Consider the following 14,395-nt stretch of genomic DNA (forward strand, 5'->3'; position numbering starts at 1 on the left):
CAATTGTTATTGCTATTCATAAATTTGCGATATCCATTTGGAATCTTCAATAATCTCACTTAACATACATATTATATTTAACTTTTTTTTTTTTGCTTTTGTTTGACAGTTTAAAATTGGAAGAGCTTACAAGTCCCGAGCAGTTGCGATTATTGCTGACGTCGATGTGACGATAGATTGTGGAGTCCGCCGTATGATAGCCGGCTAGTTGGGATGTTGTTTTTTCGGCGCTTGTCTCCATGCTGTTGCGATAATTGTTCTTGTTGTTGTTGTTGTTGTTGATGATGTTGGTTGGATGATGGTGTTCGTGATGTTGTATATATACAGGTATACAATAGAGAGACAAGACATTAGTGGAAACCTTTTTTCAATAATTTAAACAAATAAACGTTAAAGCTAAGGCTTAAAAATAATTCTTTTAAATATGATAAAAGGTGGTATATAAAAAAAAACAATCAAAAACAAATATCGGCATTGTGGCCAGCCGTAATTGTTTAGACTCTGTTTTGAGCCTAGATTTTTGTTTGATGTGTTAATTGTTATTTGTTGCAGGTGTTGTTTGTTTTTTTTTGTTTTCTTTGTTAATATTATGGTTAATAGGCTTTCACTTTTGCTTTGTTCTGTTCAGTTTTTAGATGGGTAAGGGATTCACATTTTTTATCACTTGCACTTGAAATTGTCATTGTTTCTTTTAATTTAAGAAACCCATTTAAAAGTTTCGTTCAACTTGGAGATTGATTATTTTGATGGATTTCACTTTAACTTTTTGTTTTTGCTTTGGTAGTAACCACTCCTAAAACCTGAAAAGATGTTCCGTCGTTACGCTGGCCTTCAGTTACGAGAGCCAAACGTATGCCGCATTGCTAAATTGTTATTTCAAACGGATGAAGACGAATCGGCACAGCGGGCGTCGTTTAAAGATTTGTTTGAAGCTCAACAACGCCCTCAACTGGACGGTTGATCGCAGCCTTCCTGATTAATACATAATATATCTTTCTAGATATCAGTGTGCAGCGTTCATTGCATTGATCCATTTGTTGATCCTTTCTATGTATTCAGGACATATCCCGAGAATCCGTTCTACTGATTCCAGGAGCAACGATCCGGTTGCCGTGTACTACTTTGAGTGCCGAGTCCGTATTGACTTTGAGCATTTCCAGCATCAGTCGTGTAGCATTCACCTACATCACTATAAAACCAATGCGAAGTTCCAGGCTGCTATCCAAATGAAGATCATTAGATAATCCATGCGAGGGGTACTCGACGATGTTCAGCGAAAGCAGACTGTTGAGGCTGGACGTGGAATTTTGATGAAACGTTTAAGTGCAGATGAGACAGTAATTGCAAATCCATGAGAATGTGAACCGACGATATATTGGGCGCGGTGGTGTAAGAGTTTGCAGACACATTTGTGTTGGATTAAGGAGGGAAAACCGAACTGAGACACACTTTCATTCTAAAATGATGCATACATATAAAAAAAAAAATCCTAACATTAACGCAAGGTCACGCGCACTAATAGATCGCCTATGTACAAGGGTACAAAAGGGGCCAGGCTAAAAGAGATATAGAGAGGGAGGTAGGGAGAGAGAGAGACAGGGAGGCAGCCGCGTCGATTCCGTGAAAAATGCTCGTACTGCTAATGAACAGCTGAGTAGTTTTTCAAACGGATATCGAGTATGGATCTTTTGTTGTGTATTGTCTTTGATGGTGCGCTCGCTGCCAGCCCAAGCTGTCACGCTCCACACCTGTTTGTAGATTAGTTTAAAAACGCCCAACACACTTTTTGAGTGGCTTCAAATGGCAATGGCAGCTGCATTTTTGCAATCAATTTGAACGCCATCTGCGGCATAGGGCAAACTGAATGTGTCTAGCCATTCTTTGCACTTTTCAGTGCTATCAAAGGCCAAAACATTTGACACATATTCGACGCTAATGTTGGGACGATAACTGCAAGCAAAACGGAAACATAATTTAAGCACAAATAGCTCAAACATTTAGTTAACAGTCACTTACGATTTAATAATTATGCGCAGTGCCGCCTTGCGCTCGCGCTCCAAAAACCATTCAATCATATGGCCCGACATGAGCGGCGCCCTTTTATACAGATCGAATAGTTTGCAATAGTTGCCCAGCGACCAAGCGGAACGAAACTCTAGAGCGTGCGCAATGGCAGGATTCTCGCGCTGATCAGCTGTTATCGAACGCAAAACAGTTGTGATGTCTATAAAATTGCAATTGAGCGTAGAGTATACAGAGAAAGCATTAGTTGTGAGTAAAAAACAAATTTAAATAAGCTTCACATATATAAGATGCTTTTTGATTTGCAAGCCATACAGATCAGTCATAACAGCAAAAAGAACAACTTGAGTCTTACTCATACTTGAGAACTGATTCAAGTTTTTGACGAAATATAAATGCCTTATGAAAATAGCTTTATGATTATCACTATAAAGCTTATGGATATTATTTCGCTGCACAGATTTTCTTTTATAGCAACACAAACTAATTAATCCTTTATGCAAGTCAAACAATGAATCATATAAAAATTAAATTAACTCATATCAAAATTCTCACAAATACATTTTTGAAATATTCCAACTAAATGAATATCTCTTACAAAGAAATTTTCTTTCTCTATTTTTAAGCCCCTATTCAATATATAAAATATATTAAATGGCAAAACTTTTACAGCTGGATGCCTTCTAGAATATTGCTAGATATTCTCGACGGAGGCATTAGCCATTCTAAAAGCTATAAACTACGCTTAAGGAAAACCGAGAAAATGTATTACCTGCATCGACAACATTTCCAACTCCAACCCAAAAATTGTCAAGATTCGGGACACACTTTTTAAAAAATAATACCCTCTGCAAGGGTATAAAAAACGAGCAAAACTTCACATTGTTTGGGTACCTTGGGTACCTTCCTCAATTGAAATGTACAATCTTAGCTCGCCTCCGGATCGGAATGATCCGCAAACCTAATTATCCGCTGTGGTCGTAAGCTATCGACCACGCATATTCTTAATACCTGCCGAAGGCTGGTAGGAGAACCCACTTCGCTAACACATTACCAGCGACCGACCTATTATTAGTCTCGCCCTCTAACATAGAGAAGATTTACAACTTTATAAAAGAATTCAACCTAACCAGTCAAATTGAAAATAAATTATTTTAAAAGATAGCTAAAGGCCTGACACTAGCGCTGTTTTGTGATTATTAATTATGGTATTATTTATAATATGAATGTATCATAAATAATCTTAATAATAATAATAATGAAATATATAAAAACTTACCCAAGGTATTTTTAGTAAATATGTAATAGATAATGCGATAGGCTGTAAATTCGAGCGAATTGCTGCTGTTGCCCAATTCTAAGTAAAGCATCTTAAGCTGTGTCTGGCACTGATTGAACTCTTCATGATCGCCCTTTTCCATGGCGATGCGCGCATGCGTCTCATATACCTCAACTGTGAACTTATCGCGTATACCTTGGACCTAGAAAAAGGAAAGAAAAACCAGTTAAGACCAATTTTTAACTGATAAAGGGGTTTAGATGTGGGACTTACAGTCAAATCCTGGCGTATGGACTTCAACTGATCACACGCATAATGATAATCCTGATTGGCACGCCATTTGCCCTTCACATTGGCCAGCGAATGAGTTAGCACCTCAACGGGACGCACTTCGGACGGTGATGGCGCTTTGGTAAGGCGCAAGAATGACTTTTCTAAATCCCTACATGAGCCTACAATATGCAAATTGAGTAAATCTAAGCCCGCCGCACCCGCGCCCGCATCATCCTCGTAGAACATGGCCGATGACGCTGAACGGGAAGCCGCCGCCGCGGCCTGCAATCTCTTCTTGTGCTTGGCCGTGGTGAGACCAAACGGTGAGCTTGCAATTGCGACGACAGATTTCTTAGACGAGCCGCTGCTCGACTGTGAGAAACGTGCCGCACGCTGTTGCAAGCGCGCTGTGTCATCATCAACGGCACCGCCCACCGACGACGAATGCGTGGCATAAAAATGCGGCGTCTTCTTTTTGCCACCGACGGCGGCAGCGGCAGCGGCTGCACGCTTATTCCTCTTCATCAGCATTTTCTGCTGTTTCCTCGACATATTCGAATTGATTGGTATAAAATCGCTACCCAGCGTATCATTCAAGCCAGTCTTGCGGAGCACCTTACGAGCTGGTGGACTGCTGGCGCTGCTGCTGCGCGACCGCGAATGGGAACGAGAACGCGAACGTGGCGAACGAGAATAACGTTTCCGATTGTTATATTTTGAAGCCGAGGACGTGGACGACGTGGGCGAACTGCAAAATGCAAATGTGAAAGAAGACGAGTTAAAAATTGTTTTTTTTTATAAAATTAGCTATTATTTAAATAAAAGGCTAGCTGCAGCTACAACAAAATACATTCCAGCTAAATACATTCCAACAAATTAAACCATTTCGAAGGTAAATAGATCTCTATAGGTAAATCTTACAAGCTGAAACTTTATGCTTCGTATATGTAAAAGTTTTAACGATTTAATTGCTCAATAAGTAAGAACTACACCTGATCCTGATGTGTTCTAAATACCTATCTACCATTGATAATATAAGGTCGTATATATATTTAAACTTACCGTGAACGACTCCTAGAGTAGCGGGAAGACTGCTGCTGCTGCTGCTGTCCGTAACCGCCATTGGCAAACTTGTTAAAAGCATTGCCCTTATGTTTAAATTGATTTACATTTGGTGTCTTTTGACTAGGCTTTGGGGTTGTCTGTTGCAGTTGCTGTGGTTGCTGCTGTTGCTGCTGCTGCTCCTCCTCCTGCTGTTGTTGCTGCTGTTTTTTGTTAAAGTAGTTGCTACGTTGTGGCTGTGGAGGCGTTACATTACTGAGCACCACGTCTATAGCATCGCGTTCGCTGTGCACGGTCGGCATGGGCTCATTATCCCAATCGCGCGTCCAGAGTTCGTTGCGATTGGCGGCAGCAATAATTTTACCCTTTAGACAGATATCGATTTGATCCTTATCCAAGTCGGTTGTACACTTGGAATAGCAACGTGCCACATACTGATTTAGAGAATCTGGCCACGAATCATTCGAGCCCATTTGGAAGCAGCTATTGGGACGCTTAAATGCAGCACTTGCTGCTGCCGCTGCTGGTTGCGGCTGGGGCTGCGACTGCTTTGGCTGCTGCGGCTCCAAAACAGCTAGCGGCGGCTGCGGCGGAGGCGGCTGCTGCTGCTGTTGTTGTTGTTGCTGTGGGGCAACAACGGCAGCTGCTAGTGCTGGTGTTTGTATTAAGGGTAAGGGGGGTGGTGGCTTGCTTAAATCCGGTGTGGACGGCACTGCTGGCGTAGAAAATGGATTTAGAGAAATGCCAGAAAATCCAGCAGGCGATGATTCATAGGCAGCAGTCATTTGCTGCTGTTGTTGTTTGTTTATGTTGTTGTTGTTGTTATTATTATTATTGTTTTTGTTATTACGCTTGCGCTTCTTTTTGTTAGAATTGTTGTTGTTGTTGTTGTTGATCATGTTATTATAGAGATTTAGCTGCTGCATAGCATGCTGTTGTTGTTGCTGCTGCTGGTGTTGTTGTTGTTGTTGCTGCTGCAGCGGATTTGGCGCATTTGCCAAACGTTTCTGATTCAAATTTAAATTAAAACGTATGCCACCAAAATTTTTCTGCTGCTGCTGCTGCTGCTGCTGCAGTTGTTGTTGTTGATTTTTATTACCCGACTGTGCAGGTGGTGGTGGCGGCGGCGGCGGAGCCGTAGGTAGCGGCGGTGCCACCAGCGCATTGCTAAAACCAGGCGGCGCATTTGACGAGCTGATGGTCGATGTTACCTGCTGTTGTTGTTGTTGCTGCTGCTGCTGTTGGTAGCGCATATAATATTGATAATATTGTTGATATTGCTGTTGATAGGCGGCTGCGTTGGTGCCATGATGATGCCACCAAGCGTAGTTACTCCATTGCTGCGCAGTAGCAGAGTTTGCGGCCTGCTGTTGTTGCTGTTGTTGTTGTTGTTGGTGGTGATGCTGTTGTTGTTGTTGCTGCTGCATCTCTTGCAGCTGGGGTATTAATGGCGGCGGTGCGCTCATCGCATCAGACATTTTTGTTGTACCGTTTCGTATGGTATTTACGTGTTATGTGTGAGCACCTTTACCTTTTGGAACTTACCTTTACATCAAATTGCGTGCCGCACCTTTTTGCGTTGCAAAAAAAGAAAAGCAAGATAATGTGAAAATGCCATATATGGGACAATGTGCAACATTCGTGCGTGTGTATGAGACTGTGCTGGCATGTGTGCGCGTATACGTTTACGCCATTTTGTTTTTTTTGCTTACCCAAGAATCTTTCCGTGGCCTATATAATTGCAGTTTCACAATTACCGCAAGAGGTAGTTGAACTAGTTGATACACTTGCACAAGCTAACGCGCAAACTGTTTTGCTTGCTACACGTAGGAGAAAATATTGCTTTTTGCTGTTGCACACACAAAACTTAGATTTTCTTAATCACGTTTACACAATGTGTGCTCATTTTTTTGTGACAGAGACAGAGGTGTTCGACATAAAACTTCGATTACATCTGAATGTCGATATCACAGCTACAGAGTTGACATACAAAACTATCGAATTGATAATATCTTTTAAAACATCGATAAGAAAATTCTTCGATATGGCGCAATTATATTTAATAAATGGCAAACCTCTTTACATTAAGCCATTTTGTATTAACGCATTATTCTAAATTGTCTACAAAATATATTTAAAATATATATATATAATTCAGAATTTCCTTTAGCAAAGTATCGAGTACAACTTTAAATGCAACGAGTAGTATCGAAACAAATAAGTTGACATTCGAAAAAACGCGCAAATAGCTGTGACGCTACATTAAAATTCGCAAAAAAATATAACAATCGCACTGCTTTTAGAATATTAGTGAAACCAGAATACTACAATGGCGTTTGTTCGCACAAAGCACGCAACACGGGACCATTTACCGCACTTGATGAGCAATGTGCCAGAGGAACATCAAGACCCAATCAAACAAATGTGCCTCAAAATGATGTCGCATGATGCCTATGGGAAACCGTAAGTTCTTTTGTAGCAAAAATGAAGGTGTTTATATGTATATTCGATGTCTCATCGCAGCTATCAGTGGAGCACTAGAGATTTCGAGTTGGGCGCGCCCTTGGGACGCGGCAAGTTCGGACGCGTCTACTTGGCACGCGAGCGTCACTCCCATTACATGGTTGCCATGAAGGTGATGTTTAAGGAGGAGCTGCGCAAGGGTAACGTGCAGCGGCAGGTGCTGCGTGAAATCGAAATACAATCGCGTCTCAAGCATCCAAATATACTGCGACTGCTAACTTGGTTCTACGATGATTCCCGCATTTATTTGGCACTGGAAATAGCGTCCGAGGGCGAACTATTCAAGCACTTGCGTAATGCGCCCAAACATCGGTTCGACGAGCCACGGTCAGCGAAATACACCTACCAGGTGGCCAATGCGCTTAACTATTGCCATCTCAACAATGTCATACATCGCGATCTTAAGCCAGAAAATATCCTGCTGACGGGCACAGATGATCTGAAGTTGGCAGACTTTGGCTGGTCTGCGCATACGCCCAACAACAAGCGCAAAACCCTGTGCGGCACCTTGGACTATCTGCCGCCCGAAATGGTCGACGGTCGCTCCTATGATGACAGCGTTGATCAGTGGTGCTTGGGCATTTTATGCTATGAATTTCTGGTAGGCAATCCGCCCTTTGAGTCCAACAGCTCTGATAATACGTATGAGAAAATCAAGCGCTTGGATATTCATTATCCATCGCATATGTCATCCGGCGCAAAGGAAGTAATTTCAGGAGTAAGTTGATTATTCAAAATATCTTTAAAACAGTCCAATTTTACCATGTCCTTTGTGTAAGATCCGTTTATATGTTATATGTTTGTCTGCTTCCGAAACAGATAGACTTTTCGATCAGTTTGTTCGATCGTAAATTGACAAATGCTTTATTAATATCAGACTAAAGGTCCCGCCGATTTATGTCTGCTTAGCTTCGATATTCCGAAAAAATTTCTTTTATTCAAAAATATGAAAAATATATAGATCTGTTCTTTTTGCCAAAGACTTTAATATACAATTCTGTTACTCCCATAAAAGCTTTTGCGTCGACAGAGTCAGGGTCGCATCAGCCTGGTGGAGGTTATGACTCATCCGTGGGTGAAGGATGGCATGGCCAAACGTGCTGCTCAGCTTCAACAAAGGAACAACGAACGGGGCAAGGAAAATTTGGCTAAGAATTAGCCAGCCCCTCAACACTTCATTTAGATTACATATGGATTTTGTCTCTTGTAATAAATTAATAAAAATGTTTTAAATTAAGCCCTTAGACTACATGATATACCAACTCTATGCTCTCCTTTAATAGGATCTTTAAGCTCTAAGCCCACGTGGTACGTAATTCCAATGTTTTCTGTTAGGTTTAACTGGTAGACTAGACCCAGAAAACCATTGTCGCGCACCGTGGCCTTAAGCAGCGAGTTATCATTGATTTGGTACTGGCCGCCAACAGCATATTGTTTTGGCTCCTCAGTGTAAAGGTCCGCCTTGAAGGCGATAGCCCAGCGCTTACTTAAGCGCTGAAATATGGAGGCACGCCAATCCTTGAAGTCCTCGCTGCATACGCACAACATTAAGGTTACTATCGGAAAATACTTCGCAAAACGAATCTTACAACTTAAGGCCCAGCTCGGTGCTTCCATTATAATAGCCCCCACATATTGCATGCTTCTGAAACGCCCTCTCGGCAATGTTATAATCCATTCGAAATGCCAACAGCCAATTCTTGGCGAAATGTAAAAGTGCATAGCCCATAAATCTTGGAACATTCAAAACGGGTATAATCAAATCAAACTTGATGGGCGATCGCTCGTAGCCGGAATACACTTGAAGCTTGACACCAGAACTAGATAAGAAAAAAAGAAACATGTTAGGGCCTCGCAATCGGGTGCAACTGACTCTGTTCACTTAAAAATCAGTAAGATCTCTAATTATCCTTACACTTATTTATATATGAATATATATATTTATTGTTATTCAAGAACTTTTTATATACGAAAAACTGCACTTAATCCCTCCTATAAACTCAGCCTCAAGGACATGGCTAGATCAACAGAGACAGTCTTCTGGTCTGGAATTTTGTATTGTTTTCTACTTACCCGTCGCGTGGATTGTATATGGCCCACAACATAGCATTTGCCGTACCGCCAACTAATTTGGATCGTCCACCAACTGCACCCATTATGTTATCGGTCTGCCAAACCTGAAACAGGTCCCAGATACCCCATTTCTGGCGCATGCCCACGCCGCCCCAGACATTGTTAAAATTAGGTTTACCAGATCCATAACTAAATAAGGTAACTTTATCCTTAACATTTGTAGTGCAATCGATATGCCAAGTGCCAATTTTATAGCCGGATATCAGGCATTGCTTGGCCAATAAGCCGATGTGAAAAAACGTCGGCATATCGCCCTCCGCCGGAGGGCCAGGTATTATCTCCTCATCAGTTGAATTATTGGTGTAGCCACCTTCATCACCTTCCTCGTTTGTTGCTTCAGGACCATTTCTCTTTTTTTTAAAGCTAAGCCTTTTCGTTAATGATGGCATTACGTTAAAATAGAAACCGTTAATTTACTTAAAAAATATCTAAAGAGCCAAAAAAAAGAATTTAAAATTTTTGTTTTTATTTATCAAAACTAATTTTTTTTTTTTTTGAAATATTGTTCATGGTTTGCTAGAAAGCAAAACGAAAACAATAGGCTCCAGTCGGGAGTTCCCGACTAAAGGATACCCTGAACCAAACTTCACGTTCAGATATGGCTTCTTGTGCGGCAAAATCGCGAAATAAAATGAAAAACAAATTCTAATTGGAGCCATTTTATTCAACAATTTAAAGAAGTCTTTTAGAACATTCGAAAGTTCTATTGCACAATAACATCTACTAGACGAAAATTTCTTCAACATCAGTAGTTATTCAAGAAAACGTTGGCCAGGCATGTGCCAGCTAGGACACGGCCTGGGAGCTTCTGTCTATTGATGGTGGAACCAGTTTATATGGCTCATCAGGTTGATCAGGTTATCTTGAGCAAGATCCAGAGACCTAGCCATGAACAAAGACCCATGCCTCGTGAGAATCGGAAGAGATTTGACCAAGCTAGTTTTTCACGATTTTTCCACACATGCGAGTGGAATTGCCCGAAACCGCGCATTAGCGTGCACCTTCAATGAAAATTTCAGCTCCCCAGCTCTTACAGCTTGGGTCTCAACCAATCGCAATCAGGCGGTCAGTCTATCAGTCAGGGCAGATTAAAGTGAAACAGCGTTGTTTTGCTTGCCAAAACGATTTTAATGAACAATTTAATTTTCTTTAAAATAGTTTCAGCATCGGCACAGTCGAGGCCTCATTAATCTGGTGGAGGCTCTGACCAAACGTTCTGCTACATACTCAACTGCAACAACCTTCTGCTACATAGTACACAAAAGGGTTTCAACCCTTTATACTCCATGATATACCAACTTTATGGTCGCCATTGATAGGCGAGCCGACTTCTAAACCAACGTGATACATAATACCTATATTCTCGCTGACATTAACCTGGTAGACCATTCCCACAAAGCCATCGTCGCGCACCTTGGCCTTTAACAGTGCATTGTCTTGGATTTTGTACTGGCCTCCAATGGCAAATTGCTTTTCATTTTCACCGTAAATATTCGCCTTTAAGGCAACGGCCCAGCGTTCGCCAATGCGCTGGAATATCGAGCCTCGAAGCTCCTTGAAGTTCTCTCTGCGTGTGCACAGCATTTAAAGTGATCAATTGATTAAATTTAATTTTCAAAAGAATTCTTACAATTTTAGGCTCAATTCGGAGCTACCGTTATTAAAGCCCACGCATAACGCGTGCATGTCAAAGCCCATATTGTCAAAGTCGTAGACCGCTCGATAGCCCAATAAATAGTTCTGCAGCGGTTGTAGAACCACATAGCCCATTAGTTTCGGTGACTTCAAAATTGGTACGATCACATCCATTTTGATGGGTGATCGCTCTAAACCCGTATGTAGATCAAGCGTTACTTCAGGTCTAGCGGAGATTAAAACAAATGAGAATGTTACAAAGGCATAAGGAGTAAGAGTAACAATCCTTTGGAAATATCTACTTTGGCCGAAAAAAAAAATAAATTGTAATCGTAACTGAGGAGTATATCCGAGATGTTCTAAAGTAGAGGCTTGCATATTAATTCTTATTGTTCTTAAAGTGAGAAACCTTTTTACTTCCAAATGTGAAATATCTAGTTCCAGTAGGAGCTCATTTAAGCGGACAGACATGGCCTGATCTGGAATAAAAATATTTCACAAACACTAACATTCCAATGCGACGCAAAATTTCTAGTCTGGCTTTTCATCTGGCTTTTCCCACTACACACGACATACATATGCCAGCCGACTAGCCTTTCGCTCTCCAAAAGCCAGACGAACGTGGCTTGCCGATGCTGACATGGCATAATCTGGACTATAAATAACTCCTGCATGCCTCCTCCTAAAACAATATAAGCACTAACATTTCAATGCGAGGCAAAATGTCTCTCTGGCTTTTCATCTGGCTTTTCCTGCTTCACACGACATATGCCAGCCGACTGGCTGGGCTCGCTCTCCAAAAGCCAGACCAGCGCGGCTGGCACGTACTTATATGGTCTGCCTCCAACTTACTCGTCGTGGGGACCGTATGTTCCGCGCAGCATGGCATTGGCTAAACAGCCGACGACTGTGGAACGCACTCCAAACGCACCGACGTAGGCATTGGTATGGTAAGCCTGACACATATGGAAGATGCCTAACTTCTCGCGAAGACCAACTCCGCCGGAGACACCGTAATAGTTGGGCTTGCCGTTGCCAAAACTATATATGCCAAGTTTGTCGGTTAGTTGAGTGGTACAGTCAAAATGCCAGGCACCAATTTTATAGCCGGTTATCAAACATTCCTTGGCCCATCCACCGATGTGAAAATATGTTGCCATTTCCCCCTCTAACGGGGGTGGAGGTATTACCTCATCCGAAACTTTACTGTCGTCTTCAGTTTTTGAGGACGTCTTATTTTTAGACTCATCTGTTTCTTCTTCGACCACTGGTTCCTCCTTCTTCTTTTTCTTGAAACATTTTTTTTTCCATATGGACATTTTGTATAAACTTATTAACTGTTAATTTATATAAAATATCTTAAAAACCAAAAGAATACTAAAATTTCTGTCTACGTTCTGAATTTATCACTACAAGTCCTTTGAAATACTGAGCATTGCTTGCCTAAAAGCAAAGCGACATCACTTTTTTTTTGTCGAAAAATGTCAAACTAAAATAAAGATCAAGCTGACAGGTGCTTGTCATAGAAATGTCAAAATTCTGAGTGGGTTAGGTTTCAGAACTTGATGAAAAACTGAATACTAATTCAAATTAAAGCAAGTGAAGGTATACCAAACCAGAGACAGGCGCCAGGCCAAGGCCCAAACTCATAAGCCCAAGACATTTGGGCAATTATTGGTAATCCCTATCCAAAATTAATAATAGATATAATTCGACTTCGTTAAAAGACTTCGTGTTATATGTAATGCTGTATAAATACGAAGGAAATTGAAATTGATTGGGAAACTCGCGTAAACTTCTAAAATATACAAAGTTTCTCTTCTCTCTAATGATTCATATTTCCATCTACCAATTGTCAGCATGAAAAATGTCATGTTCAAAATAAATTAAAATTTCTGCTGAATTTGAACCAATTACTGCTCTCTTACCAGTCCGATGCTCCGTCAGGGGTCAGAAGAGTTTGATTTCACATTTGCAAAACACAATTATGGGAATACTTTATTTTTTACATTTTAACAGAAATCTTTTCTATTGTGCAATTGAGAAGGAAGATGTTGGGTATAAATGATGCCCAGATAATGTCCAGACTAGTTGCTGGGCAAGATAATTCTGGCCAGAACCCGTTCTTCATTTACAGCACAAATTTATTTGAATTTTATAATTGAGTTGCTAGTTGAAACACTAACACCTAAGACGCCAGGAAAGACCAATTCTGTGTCCGCCCTTGATAGGATCTGAAACGTTCAAGCCCGCATGGTAGAGGATCGCAATATTTTCGCTAAGATGTACTTGGTAGGCCAGGCCCAGGAAGCCGTCGGAGCGCACCTTCATCTTGAGCAGTGCATTTTCATGGACCGCATACTGGCCTCCAATGGCAACTTGCATATCGTCGTCCTTATAAATATCCGCCTTCAGGGCAATGGCCCAGCGCTCACCTAAGCGCTGAAATATGGAGCCGCGCCAATCCTTAAAGTCCTCGCTGCATGCGCACAACAATTAAAGCGACTATTGGAAGAGATTTTTAAAAACAAATCTTACAGCTTGAGGCTCAATTCGGTGTTGTTATTATTAAAGCCCGCGCACAATGCGTGCTTCTCAAATGCCGAGTCGTTAATGTTATAGACCATCCGGAAGGCAAACAGATAGTTTTCGGCCAGCTGGAGCAGCACATAGCCCATGAATCTTGGCACATTCAACAGCGGTATGATCATATCAAACTTGATGGGCGTATGCTCGTAGCCGGAATAGAGTTCAAGCTTTCCACCGTCACTAGATGGGAATAGGACAGTTATGAAAGTGCGTCTCCTATTCTATACTCCATGCCATACATATTACTTACCCGCCCTGTATATCGTATATGCCACGTAGCATGGCATTCGCCACGCCCTCAACCAATGGAGCGCGTAGCCCAAGCGTACCCATAATGCCGTCAGATTGCCAACCCTGTGACATATTGAAAATACCCACCTTTTCGCGAATGCCCACACCGCCGGAAACATCGTTAAATTCGGGTCTGCCCGCCCCATAGCTATAAAGGCCAATGTTGTCTCCAATATTCGTGGAGCAATCGATGTGCCAAGCGCCAAATTCGTAGCCAGCTACCAGGCATTGTTTGGCCAATCCGCCGATGTGGAAAAATGTGGGCATTTCGTTCTCCGACGGTTGCGGTGGAATTGTCTCCTCCGGATTTGGAGGTTTTTCTTCGGCCGAATCTTCATTTTTCTTTTCAGAATCTCCCATTTTGGCAAATGAACCGTTAATTTATGTACAAAATATCTGGAGGATCAAAAAATTGCAATTAAGAAAGTATATTTAGATTTGACATTACAATCGAACTGAAATTTGGTACAAAGTTTACTTGAAAGCAAAGCCCAAGCCAAGACCATCAAAATTAAGACATTCTTGTTGGTCTACACCGAAAATAACATTAATCAAGGTGCGAGAATTTTCATAGACCCGATTGTAGTA

General features: G+C 41.5%; 5 protein-coding genes across 6 annotated transcripts; 1 reads left to right on the forward strand and 4 right to left on the reverse strand.

Moving 5' to 3' along the window:
• Positions 1-11: 11 nt before the first annotated feature.
• On the reverse strand, positions 12-6,577 carry LOC6629110 (leukocyte receptor cluster member 8 homolog). 2 transcript variants are annotated; one of them, XM_002052568.4, is made up of 6 exons: positions 6,349-6,576; positions 4,637-6,206; positions 3,575-4,322; positions 3,302-3,503; positions 2,017-2,224; positions 12-1,950 (listed from the first exon to the last, which is right to left on the reverse strand). In XM_002052568.4, the coding sequence occupies exons 2-6, from the start codon at positions 6,112-6,114 to the stop codon at positions 1,797-1,799; spliced, it is 2,790 nt and encodes a 929-aa protein (XP_002052604.1). In that variant the 5' UTR covers positions 6,115-6,206; positions 6,349-6,576; the 3' UTR covers positions 12-1,796. The 2 variants fall into 2 exon arrangements, with proteins under 2 accessions (XP_002052604.1, XP_032293897.1); XM_032438006.2 differs by lacking the exon at positions 2,017-2,224 and having other exon boundaries at positions 12-259; positions 6,349-6,577.
• A 385-nt stretch (positions 6,578-6,962) lies between these two features.
• aurB (aurora B) lies at positions 6,963-8,396 on the forward strand. The gene is made up of 3 exons (XM_002052567.4): positions 6,963-7,099; positions 7,160-7,877; positions 8,175-8,396. The coding sequence occupies exons 1-3, from the start codon at positions 6,966-6,968 to the stop codon at positions 8,316-8,318; spliced, it is 996 nt and encodes a 331-aa protein (XP_002052603.1). The 5' UTR covers positions 6,963-6,965; the 3' UTR covers positions 8,319-8,396.
• LOC6629108 (voltage-dependent anion-selective channel) lies at positions 8,075-9,767 on the reverse strand. Its single transcript, XM_002052566.4, has 3 exons — positions 9,233-9,767; positions 8,749-8,979; positions 8,075-8,690 (listed from the first exon to the last, which is right to left on the reverse strand). Exons 1-3 carry the CDS (start codon positions 9,679-9,681, stop codon positions 8,393-8,395), a joined length of 978 nt encoding a protein of 325 aa, XP_002052602.1. The 5' UTR covers positions 9,682-9,767; the 3' UTR covers positions 8,075-8,392.
• Positions 9,768-10,439: 672 nt separating this feature from the next.
• Positions 10,440-12,337, reverse strand: LOC6628772 (voltage-dependent anion-selective channel). Its single transcript, XM_002052565.4, has 3 exons — positions 11,780-12,337; positions 10,923-11,153; positions 10,440-10,859 (listed from the first exon to the last, which is right to left on the reverse strand). The coding sequence occupies exons 1-3, from the start codon at positions 12,244-12,246 to the stop codon at positions 10,562-10,564; spliced, it is 996 nt and encodes a 331-aa protein (XP_002052601.1). The 5' UTR covers positions 12,247-12,337; the 3' UTR covers positions 10,440-10,561.
• A 713-nt stretch (positions 12,338-13,050) lies between these two features.
• On the reverse strand, positions 13,051-14,259 carry LOC6628771 (voltage-dependent anion-selective channel). The gene is made up of 3 exons (XM_002052564.4): positions 13,767-14,259; positions 13,466-13,696; positions 13,051-13,406 (listed from the first exon to the last, which is right to left on the reverse strand). The coding sequence occupies exons 1-3, from the start codon at positions 14,165-14,167 to the stop codon at positions 13,109-13,111; spliced, it is 930 nt and encodes a 309-aa protein (XP_002052600.1). The 5' UTR covers positions 14,168-14,259; the 3' UTR covers positions 13,051-13,108.
• Positions 14,260-14,395: the final 136 nt, after the last annotated feature.

The sequence above is a fragment of the Drosophila virilis genome, chromosome 4, assembly GCF_030788295.1.
Source record: "Drosophila virilis strain 15010-1051.87 chromosome 4, Dvir_AGI_RSII-ME, whole genome shotgun sequence".
Taxonomy (NCBI): Eukaryota; Metazoa; Arthropoda; class Insecta; order Diptera; family Drosophilidae; genus Drosophila; species Drosophila virilis.